Source organism: Protomyctophum bolini (assembly GCF_963924005.1).
Source record: "Protomyctophum bolini genome assembly, chromosome: 4".
Lineage (NCBI taxonomy): Eukaryota > Metazoa > Chordata > Actinopteri > Myctophiformes > Myctophidae > Protomyctophum > Protomyctophum bolini.
The window spans coordinates 48,483,148-48,502,847 of NC_137865.1; the positions used below are offsets into that span (position 1 = coordinate 48,483,148).

General features: G+C 42.4%; 1 protein-coding gene across 1 annotated transcript in view; it reads left to right on the plus strand.

The window, feature by feature from the left end:
* Window positions 1-19,700, plus strand: part of LOC308314642 (DNA topoisomerase I, mitochondrial) — a gene marked incomplete at both ends in the record, with an annotated part of 50,130 nt that overhangs the window by 24,850 nt on the left and 5,580 nt on the right. The window contains 4 exons of the mRNA XM_080762274.1: window positions 25-169; window positions 3,465-3,608; window positions 4,398-4,583; window positions 11,521-11,589. Of these exons, the coding sequence (XP_080618400.1) occupies window positions 25-169; window positions 3,465-3,608; window positions 4,398-4,583; window positions 11,521-11,589 (544 nt within the window). The remainder of the gene's footprint in view (window positions 1-24; window positions 170-3,464; window positions 3,609-4,397; window positions 4,584-11,520; window positions 11,590-19,700) is intronic.

Here is a 19,700-nt window from a genome sequence, read left to right on the forward strand (position 1 = left end):
TCACTCCCTCCTCGTCCCAAACAGAGAGTCCACCATCCCGGTGGCGCCGGCCGGTCACCGCTGGAAGGAGGTCCGCCATGACAACGCCGTGACGTGGCTGGCCTCCTGGACGGAGAACATCCAGGGAGCCATCAAGTACATCATGCTCAACCCCAGCTCCAAGCTCAAGGTAACATCATGCTCAACCCCAGCTCCAAGCTCAAGGTAACATCATGCTCAACCCCAGCTCCAAGCTCAAGGTAAAACATCCAGGGAGCCATCACGTACATCATGCTCAACCCCAGCTCCAAGCTCAAGGTATATAACATGCTTCTTCTTATCAAGACCATGCGTACAGTAGCCAGTATGCTGCCTACTGTACATACTGTACAGTACTGCCTATACCGCCAATAGGCGACTAGGAAATGCGGAAGTGAAATGACTGCCGCCGAAGCGAAAACATCGTGAAACTGACTTGGATTTAAGGCCATTTAAGGCTGATTGGTTAAGGGAATTATGTTTGGCCGGTTTAAGACTGAGTTTAGGGTTAGTAATAGTCGGACGACGCAACCAATGCAACGTCGTCGGAATGTCCATACTGGTTATCTGATACCATCCGAAGCCGCTATACTCCAAACTCACGGTAAAACATGTGACGTCGGGCTTGCTTTTCTGTGGTTTGTAAATATTGGCGGTTGCAGTCTTTTTTTGGGCTTGTTTTTAAAGTGTATACTTACTTATTTGGGCTTCCTTTCTAATATAATGTTTAACCCATTTTGGGCGGCATTATGTTATGCTTTAGCTATTGAAAAATAGCAGATGTACAAGCTAATAGCGCGGCACCGAGTGCCGCACTACGAGCTTGAAGGTCTGCTAGTTTTGAAAAGTCGTGAAAATGTGGTGCAAAGCTTTGAATATATATTTCAGAGCGAACATTTTTAACTAAAATATTGGCTTCTGGGGGGGGGGGTCCCTGGAACTAGATATTTTGAGATGGGGGTCCGTGGCCCAATAGAGATAATTCTGGGGGTCTTTGACATGAAAAAGGTTGAGCACCACTGACCTATAGAAACATGGGGTTTTTCAGAAGAAAATGTAGGATTTTGAAGCCTTTAAAAAAAGAAAAGATTATCTCAGTCCAAAATGGTTTAAACCTGCTTATGTTTCTAAAAGTGCCCGTGTCTGCCCTGATGAAGGCCAACTCCAGGCCAAGGCTTTCCATTATAAACTAGCCCAGTGACATCAAAGCTTTTCTAACTTCATGAAGAGTGCCTTAATAATTGTTCTCATTTTAGTTTTTGTCTAATGGTGGTTTTTGCCCTCCATGTTTTGATCCAAAGAGCACTTATTACAATTATTCATGAATTCCAGTCGGATAGCAACGTGGCGTATGAACTATGGAAATGTTTGAGAACCACTGATATTATACCAACTAGTATGTCCGTGTGTTTGTTGTCTTTTAACCCATTCTGACCTGAGATCAGATTCATACGAGGTTTCAGGTTTCCACTGGACACACACTGGTCTGATTAACCCATTCTGACCTGAGATCAGATTCTAAAATCGTTCTTCGATTTTTCAAAAATAGCAGACCTACAAGCTCGTAGCGCGCCACTCGGTGGCGCGCTACGAGCTTGTAGATCTGCTGTTTTTTCAATGGCTAAAGCACGACATGATGCTAACACCATAATGGGTTAACCAATTTAGACCTGGGAACGATTCTACAACTGTCTTCTAAATCATGACGGTTTTCTGAAGAACCTCATGTTTTTCTGTCAGTGGTTCTCAAACTAAATATAAATATGTAATTGGCCGCCGACCCCCATCTGAATATATGTTGTTCCAGGGACCCCCCCCCAGTAGCAAATATTTTACTCATAACGTTTGCTCTGAAAGAATATATATTCAAAGATTTGCGCCACATTTTCAAGACTTTAAAAAAAATAGCAGACCTATACGTACAAGCTCGAGTGCCGCACTATGAGCTTGTAGATCTGCTATTTTTTCAATAGCTTAAAGTATAGCATAATGCTTAAAAACGCCAAAAGGGGTTCCCGCCCAAAAGGGGTTAAACAAATCCACGTCTTCAAACAAAGCAGAATATGGAGCAAAGAAATGATAACAAAAATTCCCATAAATTATTGTGGTTCTATTTACCCAGCCCCCCCCCCCCACACACACACACACACACACAAAAACACACACACACACACACGGGGGGGGAAGAAGTGAGCAGTACAGCCACTGGCGACAGACACGCTGTGCTGTCTCACGCTGCGCTGCTTGAATGAACATTCATGTTCAACTCGGCAAACTTTTAAAAATCCAATCATTTCCAAACCGACGTGGTAGTAGAAGGAATCGTTTTATTGTACCTCCGGATTATGAGAAACGAACGGCGTTTATTATTTTTCTAGGGCTGCAAAACTATTAATATTTTCAAAGTGATTAGAGACGGAATCCGAATGTTCCTTCAGAGGTCATAATGTCCTGGAAAATAAAAGTAGAAAAACTGTGCTACAAATAGTGCCTCAAACAACCAGCTGGCCAAGAAAAGCAGTGTTGTTTTTGGCAGAAAATTTCACTTTTAGTTTAGTCATATAGTCTTTGGACTGAAACTTAATTTAGTTTTAGTCACATTTTAGTCACCTTGGAATGTCTTGGTGTCAGTCTAGTTTTAGTCGACTAAATCTACAGTTGATTTAGTCGACTAAAATGTATTTTGGCGGGTCTTGATGCCGTCGTAATGAGTGTTTTTATACACTTGCTGAAAATGCAGCATTGACGACGCGTTGTGAGCTTGTAGATCGGCTATTTTCAGTTTTAGTCATCGTAGCTTAGTTTTCATTTAGTTTCCATTTGTTTCCGTCAGTGAAAATATGTAGTCGACGAACATTTTTCGTCTTAGTTTTAGTCGACAAAAACAACACTGCCAAGAAGTTCCATCAATTGAACGACAGTATGTTTTTTTGGGTATGAATAATAATTCTAGCATAACAGTTAATGTTATCTCAACATTAAGCCCTTTCGGGTGAAGGGTCTGTAATTGATGTTTTGAAACCTTTTTGCCTACATGACCCAACTAGTGATCGATTACTAATTATTTCAATACATGGATCGGTTAGATGAATTGTTGCAGCCTGTGTGTTATTATTCATGACTTCTGCTCAATGATGTGTCAGAGGGTGTGAGAGACGGGTCGCAGTGTGGCTGTCGTAGATAATTCCCATTTAATTCAGTTCTCTCTGTTAGACTTAAAGCGTCTTAGCAGGATTGATTGATAATGTGAACTGAGCTGTCAGGTCTGTGTGCTAAATGGTAACCTGTCAAGAGTGTGTGTGTGTGTGTGTGTGTGTGTGTGTGTGTTTTAACGCGTCTTACTGGTATTCTTATACTTATGAGGGCCAAAATGTCCCCACAATTATAGCAGATTTTTGAGTTCTCTGTCTGTGTCTCTCTCTCTCTCTCTCTCTCGCTCCATCCAGGGAGAGAAGGACTGGGAGAAATATGAGATAGCTCGTAAGCTGAAGTCGTGCGTGGAGTCCATCCGGAACCAGTATCAGCTGGACCTCAAGTCCAAACAGATGGGGACGCGTCAGAGAGCCGTGGCCCTCTACTTCATCGACAAGGTCCGTGTGTCCAGAACACTATAACTCCTCCTGGCTCTCAGACTGTGAAGGAAAACTCACTCCCAGTTTGACAGCTGTAATCTGGAGACCAACTCTCTCTCTTCTGACTCACCTCACCCCCATAACACACCTCACCCCCAGCACAGAACTCTCTTCTGACTCACCTCACCCCCAGCACAGAACTCTCTTCTGACTCACCTCACCCCCAGCACAGACCTCTCCTGTACCTTGGGCAGCGGTGGCCGAACGGTTTGCGGAGCGGTCTTGATATCGGAAGGTTGCTATAGTTCGTATCCCCGGACCGGCACGTTAAAATTACCACCGCTGAAGTGCCCTTGGACAAGGCATTGAACCTCTACCATGAAATGTTCTATGAGCAGGGCTGTAAACAAGTTATTGAGCTTAGTCCAGTTACCCTGGGTAAACATAGTACCTTTCCTTTCCTTAGTCCAGTTACCCTGGGTAAACATAGTACCTTTCCTTTCCTTAGTCCAGTTACCCTGCAGGGTAAACATAGTACCTTTCCTTTCCTTTTGGTGGAGACAATGATAGATACTCTGGAGGCTGGGGGCGTACCCCCCCCAGCCAGTGTAAAATACCCGGTAAGCTGGGGCCTCGAGTGGCTTATTGCTTAAATCTACCAGCTCATAGCGCGGCACTCGGTGCCGCGCTATGAGCTTGTAGGTCTGCTATTTTTGAAAAATCGTGAAAATGTGGGCACAAATCTTTAGCTTAAAGTATAACGTAATGCTTAAGCTAACGGCCTGTATCTCTCACCGCGCTGCACAGCTGGCGTTGAGGGCGGGTAACGAGAAGGAGGAGGGGGAGTCCGCGGACACGGTGGGCTGCTGCTCGCTGCGCGTGGAGCACATCACGCTGCACGACACGCTGGAGGGCAGCGAGAACGTGGTGGAGTTCGACTTCCTGGGAAAAGATTCCATACGCTACTACAACAAGGTCCCCGTCATTAAGAAGGTATGGTCATATTAATAATATAATTATTATAATAATAAAGGTATGGCCTCCTGGTCCTAAAGCCTGGTGAACGTGCACCCAAAATAGCCACTATACAAAAGCTTTTTAAGAGATTAAAATAGGGTGCATTTTTTGCATCCCAAAAACACAGTTTATAGTTAAAGGACCACTTCACCACTCTTAAACCCAACCTTCATATAATAGGTCCTCACTAATAATCATCATAAAAATGGCAGGATTGTTTTTCTACTCATTCCGTGTCTCATAGGAGGGCTGTGGGCAGTTTAGAAACCGTCCTCCAGTGACATCATTACTAGCAGATTATTTTTTAAACAAGATTATTTTTTACAATAATTTTTAGATTTTCATTATCGTGAGAACTGTTCAGGACTAGAAAGCCTGCAGTTTCTATTAGCTTGTATTCCCCATCGATGATGTCACTGGAAGACGGTTTCTAAACTGCCCACACCTCCTATGAGACACAGACTGAGTAGGAAAACATTGCACAGTTTTTTTTCATGATTATTAGTGAGGACCTATTATTATATGAAGATAGGTTGAAAAGTGGTGAAGTGGTCCTTTAAGGGACACAATAAAACAACGACCTCTGCATCCACGGGATGCACTACTGTACTCTTTATTTATTTATTCTAGTTTGTTTTACTTGCTTTAGTTATAATAATCATTTCTTCCTCTGTTTTCTACATGAATATAACCACATTATAACCATATAAAATGAAATGGGAGTTAAATGCTGCAATTTGTAAAAATAAAAAGGCAAAATATGACTCCTATAACGTTGTTGAAGTGGAACTCTGGGACTCATTTCTAAAAAGACCATCCCTTCATCCCGGGACTCATTACATTGAAAACCTATTTACACACGTGAGCTTGTAGGTCTGCATTTTTGGGCACACACACACACACACACACACACACACAGCGCGGCTTTCAGATGGCCTGAATAATTTCCGCGCTCCGGACCCCGCCTGGAAATTGAATTCCCCCTCTGAGTTAATGCAGCCGTTGTAGAGAATATCATGAAAGCACAAGGCAATTAAGTTGAGATATAAAAACCAATATATTTCACTCAGAAAACCACATTTTTAGCCCTTAGGATGTTTTGCATAAAAAGAAAAGAGGAAAAGAAACTCAGAAGGTCACATATACTGTAGTCTTATTATACAGTCGAGAGGCAGATGTACAGAGCAGGGACGATGTCCCTCAGGGTGTAGATTGGAGTCCTGTTTCTGTGTGCGGGAACCCCTTTTGGTCTACAAGCTTGTAGGTCTGTAATTTTGAAAAAGTAAAAATGTGGCGCAAATCTTTGAATATATATATTCTTTCAGAGCGAACGTTTTTAACTCAAATCTTTGCTTCTGGGGACATGAAATATTGAGCACCACTGATACAGAAAACGGACGTTTTTTTTCAGAAAACTGTCAGGATTTTAAAGACATTTTTTAAAATGTAGACGTCAGGCCTAAATGGGTTTAATCACTTGAACCTCAGCATCCATATTTTGGGGAAACTTTGGCCGACAATAGCAGATCTACAAGCTCTGCTACGAGTTGTGACTTTTGAGCTTGTGTATACAGAGCGTCGCAGTCCCGCCCCCTACCACCAGGGCCCAGGAAATTATTCCCCGTTCCTTTTCCTCATAGACATTTCAAAAAGTATGTATTTAAAGACCTTTTAAAGGACAACTTTAGTTTTTTTCAACCAAGGTTCATGTTTTAGGTTGTTATTAGAGAAAGTAAAAGATGAGTGTTAATCTTTTTTCATTTGCTGCTTTCTTTCGTTTTAGGGATTTTAGCTGTTTTTGACAGGGGGGCGGGGGCATTCGAGCATGGGGCTAAATATATATTTTTTAACACAATTTTATGGTGATTTATTTTTTTATGGTTTACTATAGTCCTAATAAACGCCAGGAAATTACATCTGGCCACAGAAGATCACATGATCTACTGAATGTGAAGGTAGCCTACTGGGGGAAGGCTTATACTGTGTGTATAGGCTCAATATGTCAGTTTGTCACATTCAATAGATCCTGTGATCTTTTGTGGCCAGATGTAATTTCCTGGCGTTTATTAGGACTATAGTAAACCATAAAAAAATAAATCACCATAAAATTGTGTTAAAATATACATATTTAGCCCCATGCTCGAATGCCCCCGCCCCCCTGTCAAAAACTGCTAAAATCCCTAAAACGAAAGAAAGCAGCAAATTAAAGAAAATGAACACTCACCTTTTAGTTTCTCTAATAACAACCTAAAACATGAACCTTGGTTGAAAAAAACTAAAGTTGTCCTTTAAGCCTCGTACGAAGCCAACTGGAGTTGTGACAAATCATGACAACACACTATAATTTTTCGGGCCGAACAAATAATTAGAAAGAAGAAGAAAACGGCAGGTTACAAAACTTTTTTTTTTCTTGTTTTTCTTCTTTGTAATTATTTGTTTGGTCCACAATATTGTGTTTATTGTCATGATTTGTCACGACTCGAGTTGGCTTTGTCCGTGGCGTAACCGTCTTTTTAAATAATGTCTATGGGACCAGATTTAAATTCTGTTTGGAAACCTCACTGACTTCTGTGTATAAACACTGGAACGTGTCTATATCTCCTAATGATGGTTCCACATTACATTATAGGTAGTTTTTGGGTAATGCATTTTTTTCCTCCACATTAGTTAAATTTCCACCATTTAAAATGACCTGTTGCCCTCTCTCAAAAAATATGTGGCAAATGTATACACTTTCCTTCCCTTTGCATCTGTATCTAGTGCTTTATTATCACCTCAAATCCCACATTTGATATTTTGCAGGAAAAGTATCGACTGCAATATGCTCTTTTTCGGCAAAAAGAAGATTATTTATGCTATGCAGAAGGATTCATAATGTGATTTATTCATGTCTCCTGACTCTTCACCAAATGGTTAAAGCAATGTGACTTTCACACAACAACACTTTAATGTAGGCGTTACCAAAGAAATGAAAGTAATTTAAGTTTTCCACCAACTGTTTGGCAGGTGATACCATAATTGATAAATGCCAGCAGGCACAATATTGGACATGTCAGTCAAAATGTTCTAATAAAAAAAGCTCATTTCTGCAAGACTCACTATGTCCTGCAGAAATGAGATTTTTTTGTTGTTTATTTTTACAAAAAAACAGCTGTCACCGTACGGGACAGCTGTCGTGTGTGTGTGTGTGTGTGTGTGTGTGTGTGTGTGTGTGTGTGTGTGTGTGTGTGTGTGTGTGTGTGTGTGTGTGTGTGTGTGTGTGTGTGTGTGTGTGTGTGTGTGTGTGTGTGTGTGTGTGTGTGTGTGTGTGTGTGTGTGTGTGTGTGTGTGTGTGTGTGTGTGTGTGTGTGTGTGTGTGTGTGTGTGTGTGTGTGTGTGTGTGTGTGTGTGTGTGTGTAGGTTTTGAGACTTCGCCGTTGTCCTGGACCGCACGAGATATACTCTTACAATTAGGGATGCACCGAAAGGGAATTTCTTGGCCGAAAACCGAATACATATCTTTTTTTCCTATACCATTGCTGTCATGGCCGTATATACCTACCTGATTTATTGCAAAAAATAAATGGTTATGGCAAAACTTAACTTAAATAACAATCACTATTATGGGTCCATGAAACATTTATTCAGCTCTTTTGAATGCATTCATTGCATACACTATTCTTTGATATATTTTCTGCCTATTCTGGCCGAAACCAAAAAATGGGCCGAAAATGCATTTTTTTGCCATTTTCTGCTGAATATTTTCTGCGGACAAATATTCGGTGCAATGTTATTGTAAGAGTTAGGTTTTCAATTAGGAAAGGATTCAGGTTATTCATTAGTTAATTTACATGTATTAGTACTTGTACATTGTTTAGAGGTTAGCTTAATTAAGGGGTTAGGATTAGGATTTATGCCTGATTTATAATTTCGTGCAAAGACACAAATCTACAAGCTCACAATGCATTCGCAACAAGGACGTGTTGTAAGCTTTTAATTAATTTCTTTAATTAAAAGTGTGAAAATGTTACTGCTAAAACTTATTCTGTCATTAAATATGTATATTGTTTTCCCCCCCAAAAATACTTATGCAAAGTACATTTTTCTTCCTCCTCCCCAAAACAGAATGCATTCAGACTGCATTCATATAAATTCACTATCCTAAAATGTTGACGTCCTCACAAGTATAGTGACACAACAGTGTATGTGGGTGCTTAACCCATTCTGGACTGAAACCCCCTTTGGTGTCATAAGCATTATGTTACACTTTAGCTATTGAAAAATAGCAGATCTACAAGCTCATAGCGCGGCACTCGGTGCCGCGCTATGAGCTTGTAGGTCTGCTAGTAGGTCTGTAGGTCTGCTATTTATCGTGAAAATGTGGCGCAAATCTTTGAATATATATTCTTTCAGAGCGAACGTTTTCAACTCATATCTTTGCTTCTGGGGAGGTCCCATTTTCAGATGGCGATCGGCGGCCAATTACATATATTTTTTTGGGGTTCCTGGACATGAAATATTGAACACCACTACTGACATATAGAAACATGAGGTATTTCAGTCAGTATTTAGAAGATTTGTTTAAATTAATTTCGACGTCTGTTCTAAAGGGGTTATTGCGCTGCACAGACAGCGCTGTCAACACCTCTGGGTCAACAACCCTCTGTCAGGTGTTAGCCTTTCTATCTTCATCCCAAACAGACAAACTGTTTTGCCTCGCTATAGCAGAAGGTGTAATTATTCAAATGAAGTGTCGCACAGTAACATTCACTGAAATGAATTACTCAACGTTGCATATTTTAGCATTTTTAATTCCCCTAGGAAATTGTTGGGGAGCGGGTTGCTGCTAAATGTCACTTGTATTAAAAATAAAATAGCGGCGGGTGGGGGCGGTTGATTTACTATATATTTATTTTGTTTCCCATTTAAAGCAACTTTGAGTACTTGGGAAAAGTGTTCCTCGAACGTATTATCATCATTAGAAAATAATAACGCATACGGTATACGTTGGCTTGGGAAAATAGCCGATCTATAAGGTCACAATCCGTCAAGACATCGAGACATCGCATGCTTTGCTGTTATAACCCGATTTGAATGCAGTTATGGAATGCCGGGCGGCATTATGTGCTTCTCAATATGTCATGAGTGCCTTTAAACAATCATGTCTGAAACACTGAGGAATACTTTTGTTACGATATATAGCGGGGTCCGTCCGACCGTTAAACTGTATCTAGGATTCTCTCTCTTGGCGTTTTGTTGAGGAGTACTTTGTGGGAACGCCGCAGTGAGCGCTCCATCGCTCAATCGGAAAACACCATTCGGAACGCTGAATGACTGTATCAAAGGGCCCTGGAGTGAGGACATCTGCTTGTGTATAAACCGTTTAGGCCTGAAAAAAGTCTTCTAAATCATGACAGTTTTATGAAAAACCTCATGTTTCTGTATCAGTGGTGCTCAATATTTCATGTCAAGGACCCCAAAAAGTATATGTAATATGCCTCCGCCCCCCATCTGAAAACATGTTGCTCCAGGGACCCCCTCCCCAGAAGCAAAGATTTGAGTTAAAATGTTCACTCTGTAATAATACATATATATTCAATGATTTGAGGCACATTTTCACTCATTTTTCCAAAATAGCAGACCTATACAAGCTCGTAGAGCGGCACTCGGTGCCACGCTATGACCTTGTAGATCTGCTATTTTTTCAATAGCTAAAGCATAACGTACTGCTTAAAACCAACACCAACAGGGTTTCCCGCCCAGAATGGGATAAACAGCTTGTGATGCGTACACAGAGAGACCGCAGGGGGTTTCTTTCATTTCTTAATTTTGACATGTGTGCGCCGTCTACGCACACAGAGAGACGCAACGCACACATACCCACGTCTATTTAACCCATTGTGGGCGGGAACCCCCTTTTGGTGTTTTAAACATTATGTTATAATTTAGCTATTGAAAAATAGCAGATCTACAAGCTCGTAGCACGCCACCGAGTGGCGCGCTACGAGCTTGTAGTTCTGCTGTTTTTGAAAAATCGTGAAAATTTGACTCAAATTTGGAACATATTTTTTTCAGAACAAACGTTTTTAACTCAAATCTTTGCTTCTGGGGAGGTCCCTGGAACAACATATTTTCAAATGGGAGTCGGAGGCCAATTACAGATCATTTTTGGGGTCCTTGACATGAAATATTGAGTGATATAAGCCTAGAAACAAGGCCTAAATGGGTTAAAGTAGTTTGGGCCAAGTTCACTTTAAACTTGCCTCTCCAAGGCTTGCCAAACTGGAAGATTTGCATTTTCCGCTCCTTAAATGCTGCATTTCTGTTTGGCTCGGGGAGAACGCTTCTGATGCAAATATGTGTACGCGTTGTCAGTCTGGATTTTGAAAGCAACACATCTGTTAACACTAATTACTGGTTGCATAATTCATAGCTAGTTTATTTGGCAAGGAGGAGGAGACGCTATGAATCCTAAAGAGTTATTGGAAATGTCATCTGTAATTGTTGTTATCTTTATAGAGCCTGACCGATGGGGCTGGGCAATTAACCCGCAGAACCGATATTTAACCCATTCTGACCTGAGATCAGATTCATACGAGGTTTCCACTGGACACACACTGGTCTGATGAACCCATTCTGACCTGAGATCAGATTCTAAAAATGTCAGTCGTTCTTCGAATTTTTCAAAAATAGCAGACCTACAAGCTCGTATCGCGCCACTCGGTGGCGCGATATGAGCTTGTAGATCTGCTATTTTTCAATAGGTAAAGCATAACATGATGCTAACACCAAAATGGGTGCCCGGTCAGAATGGGTTAAAACCAATAACTTATAAAGTTTATTTTCTTCCCCCCCCCCCCCCCCCCCATGATCCCACTAACCCAGTTCTAAACTGCTGTTCTAAATCCGATGTCTCTTCATGTCCTCCAACCAGGTGTTCAAGAGCGTGAAGTTATTCATGGAGAACAAAGAGCCTGGAGATGACCTGTTTGACCGTCTGACCGTGAGTCTCTGTCTGACTGACTGACTGACCGTCTGACTGTGAGTCTCTGTCTGACTGACTGACTGTGAGTGTCTGTCTGTCTGTCTGTCTGACTGACTGACTGACTGACTGTGAGTCTCTGTCTGTCTGTCTGACTGACTGACTGACCGTCTGACCGTGAGTGTCTGTCTGTCTGACTGACTGACTGACTGACCGTGAGTCTCTGTCTGTCTGACTGACCGTCTGACCGTGAGTCTCTGTCTGTCTGACTGACTGACTGACCGTCTGACCGTTAGTCTCTGACTGACTCACTGACAACTACTTTTACTCACTTCATAATCCCCACAGATGTCTAAAAAAAAGCATAACCCACCTACAGTACAAGCACTTCAGGGTTCAGCCTTCTGGGGCATACTCAGAAATAACTATTAGGGGTGTTTGGGTTAAATAATTGATACCCTTTAGCTTAACTGGCGTACAGAGAGAGAGAGAGAGAGAGAGAGAGAGCTCATTATGTGGTTAACACTTTCACATGTCTAACTAGGACAGACAGACGATGCGTCTGCGCCGTGCCAGAGCATGACATAATGACTACTTGTGCCTGATACGGCAGTGGTGTCAGATCACATACATGTATACATAGGAGCATTACCTTTAATAATCCTCCCAACACTAAAACATATCGTCATTACGTCACCATCGAAAACCAATTACACTCTAGCATTGGGTCCTTTAATCCACATCTTTATTGCGTCATCATTGAGAGCTAGTTGTACCAGTTATACCCTGACGTCATTATGCTGCTACGATACATACGCATCAAATTACATACATATTATACATAGAGGCATTTCCTTTAATCCACCCGACACTGATCGACATATACGTCACCAGTACTTGCGCGCTCTGCTTGCACACTAGTAGGCCACTTATGTCCTCCTTGTGTGGAACAAGCAAGTAACGTAGGTACTCGACAAAGTTGAGTTCTAGTTATTATTATTAACACCAGGTGCTGCCCTGTAGGAGACAGGAGTATAATATGAAGCTTGAGATTGAATGAGGACAGGCTGTATTGTAAAGAGATGAATTGGATTTGGTGTATAGGATCAGTTTTGAATTAGATACATGATTGGACATTTAGAGGTGAAGGTTTATGGTTATTTCTGATTCTGTGTGATGTGTGATGTGTGATGTGTGATGTGTGTGTGTGTGTGTGTGTGTGTGTGTGTGTGTGTGTGTGTGTGTGTGTGTGTGTGTGTGTGTGTGTGTGTGTGTGTGTGTGTGTGTGTGTGTGTGTGTGTGTGTGTGTGTGTGTGTGTGTGTGTGTGTGTGTGTGTGTGTGTGTGTGTGTGTGTGTGTGTGTGTGTGTGTGTGTGTGTGTGTGTGTGTGTGTGTGTGTGTGTGTGTGTGTGTGTGTGTGTGTGTGTGTGTGTGTGTGTGTGTGTGTGTGTGTGTGTGTGTGTGTGCGCGCGTGTGTGTGCGCGTGCGTTACTGTGTACCCAAAAGGAGGATTTGGAGAGAGTAGGGGGAGAACACAGTGGTAGAGATGGAGCGTCTGACTGATGGAGGTGAAGCCTCTCTCTGTCAGTGGAACGACGGGGCTGGTGGGAGGTGGGCTGGTAATGTGCTGCCATGGAGGTGGGCTGTGAGTGACGGCCCCTGAAAGGCCAGGCCACGGGGAGAGGAGGGGGAGGGGGAGGAGGGAGAGGAGGAGGAGAGGAGGGAGAGGAGACGGAGGAGGAGACTGGCTGTAGGTGGGAGATAAGTGGTCCTTACGCCGCTTCAGGCCGGGGGAAAAGGTTACGCGACATGACGGAGGAATGCCGCCAGGTGTGGGAAAAATATGTTTTTGTGTTTGTTTTTCTTTCTTTCTCTCTTTGGTTGTCTTTTATTTATTTATTTTAGCGACGACCTCGCCAGAGGGTTATGGCCGGGCAAAAATAGAAAAGTCCAAAAAGTACCTAGTGAATGTCCTTCACACTGTGGCCATCATATGGGCATACCTAACAATGGATGCCAAAACAATGGGAACATTTGTGTGTATTTTACACTGTATTTGCTCGGTACAAGAGGGTTTTATTTTTAATAAATCTTCAGGCATGATGAAAAAGAAAAATACTCTGTACCGATCAAATACAGTGTGTGGGTGTGTTCTGTTCCTTTCATTGATGTCCACTGGCCTATACGCACCTGTGCATATTTTTATATCAAAAGTCCATAAAAAATCCAATTTTAATTACTTCCTTTGATGGACAGCGTGCTGTGGGATGACGTGTGGAGTCCTGCATGAATACAAATGAAGCTTGATTTCATTTTCACTCGTTTTATTCTCATTGCTGCACATCTGTCCAAACACAGCTGCTTCTGATGACAGGACCTCTCCGTTTTTAATCTCATTCCAGATGACATCCAGACAGGGAATTATAATCTCATTCAAGATGACATCCATACTCATTTTAAACGTATTCAGCACGCTAAAACATGTATAGGTTTGGATTATTAATGCAAAATGCTACAAGCTCAACATGTCAGGGTGATGTGGGGGTGTTGGATGCAGAGGCTGAGGACAGGGTGATGGAATGTGGGGGTGTTGGGTAGTGGGATGTGGGAGTGTTGGATGGACAGGGTGAGGACAGCAGGGTTAAGTGGCTGCCTGGTGAGGAGATGGAACAAGCTGTTTGAGAGGGAGGGGGAGAGGTGAGCGTTGCTCTACCAACAGCTGAGAGAGAGAGAGAGGTGGAGGACCAATAATGGATTGAAGTCGTCCTGTGTCTCCACGACTGATTTAAGTCGATTCTTTGTAAGATCAGATCAGAGTACATGAATGGGTCAAACTATCAATATAATACAACCTCAGCTGTACTTAAGGACAGCACTTAAGTATAAGTACTTAGTTACTTTCCACCACTGGACAGTGTGAGTCACCTGTTCCCCCACAGTGGGACGTTGTTATTCCAAACTGCACACTGTGTTCCGAAGCCACTGATCCATCACATGGTCATAATTATATATTATACATGTATATATTAAATGTGATTAGATTTATATTGATTTTCTTATACGTGACAGATATGGTTTTGATTTATTCGTGCAGAATATTTCAGAAGTCACAGACGAAATGTTGGAGGTTTAGACGGAGCTTGTGGACCAGACTATTGATCCTTTTGTCCTGAATAAACCCAATACCGCTTTGTGTGTCCTGAATAAACCCAATACCACTCACTCCGGAACTACTATGCCAGGACTGAGAGGTACCATTCTGGCATGTGGAGGGACTACTAGGCTCTGTGGGTTGTCTCCTGTCCAGGCCCCTCCTACGTGGAGGGACTATAGGCTCTGTGGGTTGCCTCCTGTCCGGGCCCCTCCTACGTCTAACCAGGTCCACTCCTGCTCTCACCAGGAGTACCGCTAGGACCTCCCAGAACCAGACACTTCATTCAGGAGTGGTGGATCCTTGAGCCGCAATGGTTCTGCAGGCTCCACTTGTGGCTCGAATGGCTCCTCCTAAAGGCCTCAACGAAGGTTTTTGGGTTTCCTCCTCACGGAGGATGCAGGCTGGGGCGCTAACCCACACTGCTCCCCTCCTCACGGAGGACACAGGCTGGGGGCCCTAACCCACACTGCTCCCCTCCTCACGGAGGACACATGTAGGCATGGGGCGCTAACCCACACTGCTCCCCTCCTCAAGGAGGACGCAGGCTGGGGCGCTAACCCACACTGCTCCCCTCCTCACGGAGGACACAGGCTGGGGCGCTAACCCACACTGCTCCCCTCCTCACGGAGGACACAGGCTGGGGCGCTAACCCACACTGCACCCCTCCTCACGGAGGACGCAGGCTGGGGCGCTAACCCACACTGCTCCCCTCCTCACGGAGGACGCAGGCTGGGGCGCTAACCCACACTGCTCCCCTCCTCACGGAGGACGCAGGCTGGGGCGCTAACCCACACTGCTCCCCTCCTCAAGGAGGACGCAGGCTGGGGACCCTAACCCACACTGCTCCCGGGGTGCCGTCTACATTCCGGCTGTCACCCTTCAAACTTCTTGTCTGTTTGATTAACTTGGCCAGCTTTTGAAGCACATCTCTCAGCTGAGCTGTAGCTGCTCTGTTGATTCAATCGCTCTATTCATTACCCTGGTGTCAGCGGTACTGGCACGTCTACTGGCAGTGTTGTTTTTGGCAGCACATTTTGATTTTAGTCATAGTCTCTTCAATAGTTCTCAATTAGTTTCAGTCACAGCCGGAATGTTTTAGTCTACTAAATATACAGTTTATGTAGTCGACTAAAATGTAATTTGGTGGGTGTTGATGCAATCATAATGACTGTTTTTACACTTGCTGAAAATAGCTGATCTACAAGACACGTTGTGAGCTTGTAGATCGGCTATTTTCAGCATGCAACCAAGTGTAAAATGACTTATACTGGATCTCTTGTCCACTAGTCCCTTCCTAACATTTTAGTCTAGTTTTTATTTGTTGACGAAATTGTCAATATATTTAGTCATAGATATGTGTTAACAGACATTCTGTGTTGAATGATCTTCAGGCACTTTTTTGCATCATTGCCGCCCAGAGCTATGGTAGAAAAATACTGATTTATTTACAGTATGTAGTCACAATACCACAGTGCAGAAAGGAATGTTTGGAGTCCTGCATAATGCATACAGTTTTTGACTTACACTTGAGTGAAACTACAAAAGTATTGCCATCAAAATATAGTAGTGTCAGTGCCAAAATACTGAAACTGAAAGACAAAAATAATGTGTCAACCTTTTTTTATTGAAAAGCATATCTAGATGCTCACAGTATGTCAACATCGTTGGCTTTCATCATCATTGTCAGCGACTCAAATCGGAGCCAGTTAAATCGGCAAAGCAGATCAAGATAATTTGGCCAGGAGATTATCCAGGAAACCTCTAGTGTGTAGCATCCTTTTTATAGCCTGGTTTAGTTTAGTTTAGTTTATTTAGGATCCCCATTAGCTGTTACACCTGGCAACAGCCATTCTTCCTGGGGTCCTCACAGAATAATATACATACACAAATTGAAATAAAAACAACATTACAGATATCACAAAAGAAATACATTAAAGCATAACAACCACAGTTAGTGCATTCACTCTAGATTGCATTAACTGGTATATTGACATAAACAGGATTACAATTTACCATATATATATATATATATATATATATAAATATATATATAAAGAGTTCCATAAAGTCATTGCCCTGTACATGACTGTATTCTTCATTGCATCAGTTCTTGGCTTTAAGGCACTGTAAATCGACCCATTGCAACATGTCTGGTATTATGTATGTGTCTATCGCTGGTATAATGAATATTTTTATATAAGCATTTTGGTTTTTTATTTGAACAAATGTTCCTAAAAAGTCATGTCTCTTTTCTGCAGACGGGACTGGCCCCAAAGCGCTGCTGGGTGGGCGTTTTGCAGAACCCAACGAAACAAATGTGAGATTGATTCTTCCACTTTCTAGCGCTTTGTGCTGAACGCCCACACGGCGCTTTGGGGGCCAGACCAGAGCGGTCTGCTGAAGACATGATAAAGTGCATCCTGGGATGGTTTACCAGGCTAGAAATTATAAACCACAGTAAGAAGAGGTTTCAATAACTTTTTGGGGGGAAACAGATGCACCTGCACGGCACACACTCGCACTAATAGTTCTAAAGTTAAATAATATATCTAAACGGTCTCTTTTTTGAGTGGTGCAACCTCTCCTACAACCAGCAATGTACGTGTACAACCTACCTATGTGGCAGTGGTCATGAGCACGAGTATATGACTTATTAGTCATATACTCCCCAGCCCCCCCCCCCACCCGTAACGTTCGTATCGTGGAGAGACATAAACGTATCTCCTTTTGTCGTATAAGAATATGTCATGCAAAAGTATTTATAAAACATATTGAACGTGAAACTGAAAGTATTGACAAAGAGCTGACGTGACTAAATCATTCATTGGAACACAGGTCCCCCCCCCCGCTGGCCCCCATTTTCTGAAAAGTAACCATTTTCGACATGCATGGTTTCCACCCAACCAGAATGATATATCATATCATATCATTTATCTCTGTCACTGAATCAAATCTATATCTCTCTCTCTGCCAAGGTGAAAATGTCCTTCAGCCAGTCTGTACACACACACACACACACACACACACGTTCACATTTATACATGTCTGTTTCTGTTTGCCTCTGAAATCTGTCATCTTAATCTTATTTGTCACGTGCAGTTATGTGTCTAGTGCTGCTGGGGACTTGGGTGAGCGAGATTGTTATACTTCGCAGAGGCATGTTACTCCACAAAGTTAACAAAAAGCTGACGTATAAAAGTGTGGATTTGAAAGGAGGCTTCATCAGAAAAAAAATAAATATTGTGCTTTATCCTCTTGACTGCCAAAAATAGATCTACAAGCTCGTAGCGCAGCACCGAGTGCTGCACTACGAGCTTGTAGATCTGCTATTTTAGAAAAATCGTGAAAATGTGTCGCAAATCTTTGAATATATATTCTTTCAGAGCAAACATTTTTAAGTTGAATCTTTGCTTCTGGGGGGTCGGTCCCTGGAATAACATATTTTCCGATGCGGGGTCGGCGGCCAAATACAGATAATTCTGGGGGCCTTGACACCACTGATATAGAAACATGGGGTTTTTCATGAAAACTGTCATGATTCTGAAGACATTTGTTTTGTATAGAATGGAGCTCAAGTCTAAATGTATTTATGTCGGTCCAGCTTACTGTAGATAAAAGATAAAAGCTGTGAATGTGGCAATCTGTGTCTCCAGGTTGGACTGTCTCCTATAGCCGCATATGAGGGTGTCAGGGAGAGAATAATGGCATGTGGTGTGTCTCTGCTTCTGTGGAGGATTGATTGGAGGATGATCATGTGGTAGACAGCAGACACAGAGCTGTGTGTTACGGCTTATCGCTGCTCTGTGATTGGAGGATTGATCATGTTGTAGACAGTTAGACACAGCATGTGTTACGGCTGTGTGTGTGTGTGTGGGGGGGGGGGGAGAAATATAACCTTGCATCTCCAATATTTCAACTTTAAATTATTACTTTTAGTTTTTGTAAGTTAATTCCCTACTTCGTCGTCATACTAAAGTGTCACACAAAAGTAGCAACAAATATCCGTTCTACATGTTCCCAACACATTGAGCTTGCATGTAGATCAATCTGCTATTTATTTATTTTATTTGTCTTCTTTTGTATAAAACCCACCCGGTGTGGTTTGGGTTTTATCTCATTCTGGACGGGAACCCCTTTTTTGGTGTTTTAAGCACTATGTTATACATTATCTATTGAAACATATCAGGTCTACAAGCTCATAGCACGGCACCGAGTGCCGCGCTACGAGCTTGTATGTGGCGCAAATCTTTGAATATATATTCTTTCAGAGCGAGTGTTTTCAACTCATATCTTTGCTTCTGGGGGGGGGGGGGGGGGTCCCTAGAATAACATATTTTCAGATGGGGGGTCGACGGCCAATTACATATTTTTTTGGGGGTCCTTGACATGACATTGTTTGAGAACCACTGACATAGAAACATTGTTTTTAGAAGACATTTAGACCTCAGGTCTAGATGGGTTAAACATATTGAACCAATTTAAAAGCATTAAAGGACGACTTCACCACTTTTCAACCTATCTTCATATAATAGGTCCTCACTAATAATCATGAAGAAATGGTGCCATTTTTTTCTACTCGGTCTGTCTCTCACAGGAGGGCTGTGGGCAAATCAGAAACAGTCTTCCAGTGACCTCATCGGTGGGGAATTCAAGCTAATCGAAACGGCAGGCTTTCTAGTCCTGAAAAGTTGCAATGCGAAAATGGAAGCCATCATTCTCCCGATAATGAAAATCTAAACATTTTTGTAAAAAAATCTTGTTTAAAAACGTATCTTCCTAATGATGATGTCACTGGAAGACAGCCCACAGCCCTCCTATGAGACACAGACTGAGTAGAAACAAATCGTGCCATTTTATCATGATTATTATTGAGGACCTATTATATGAAGATAGGTTGAAAAGTGGTGAAGTGGTCCTTTAACAAGAGCTAGTTGACAAAATTATAACTACATTGCAAACCAGGGTTTTTTTATTTTCT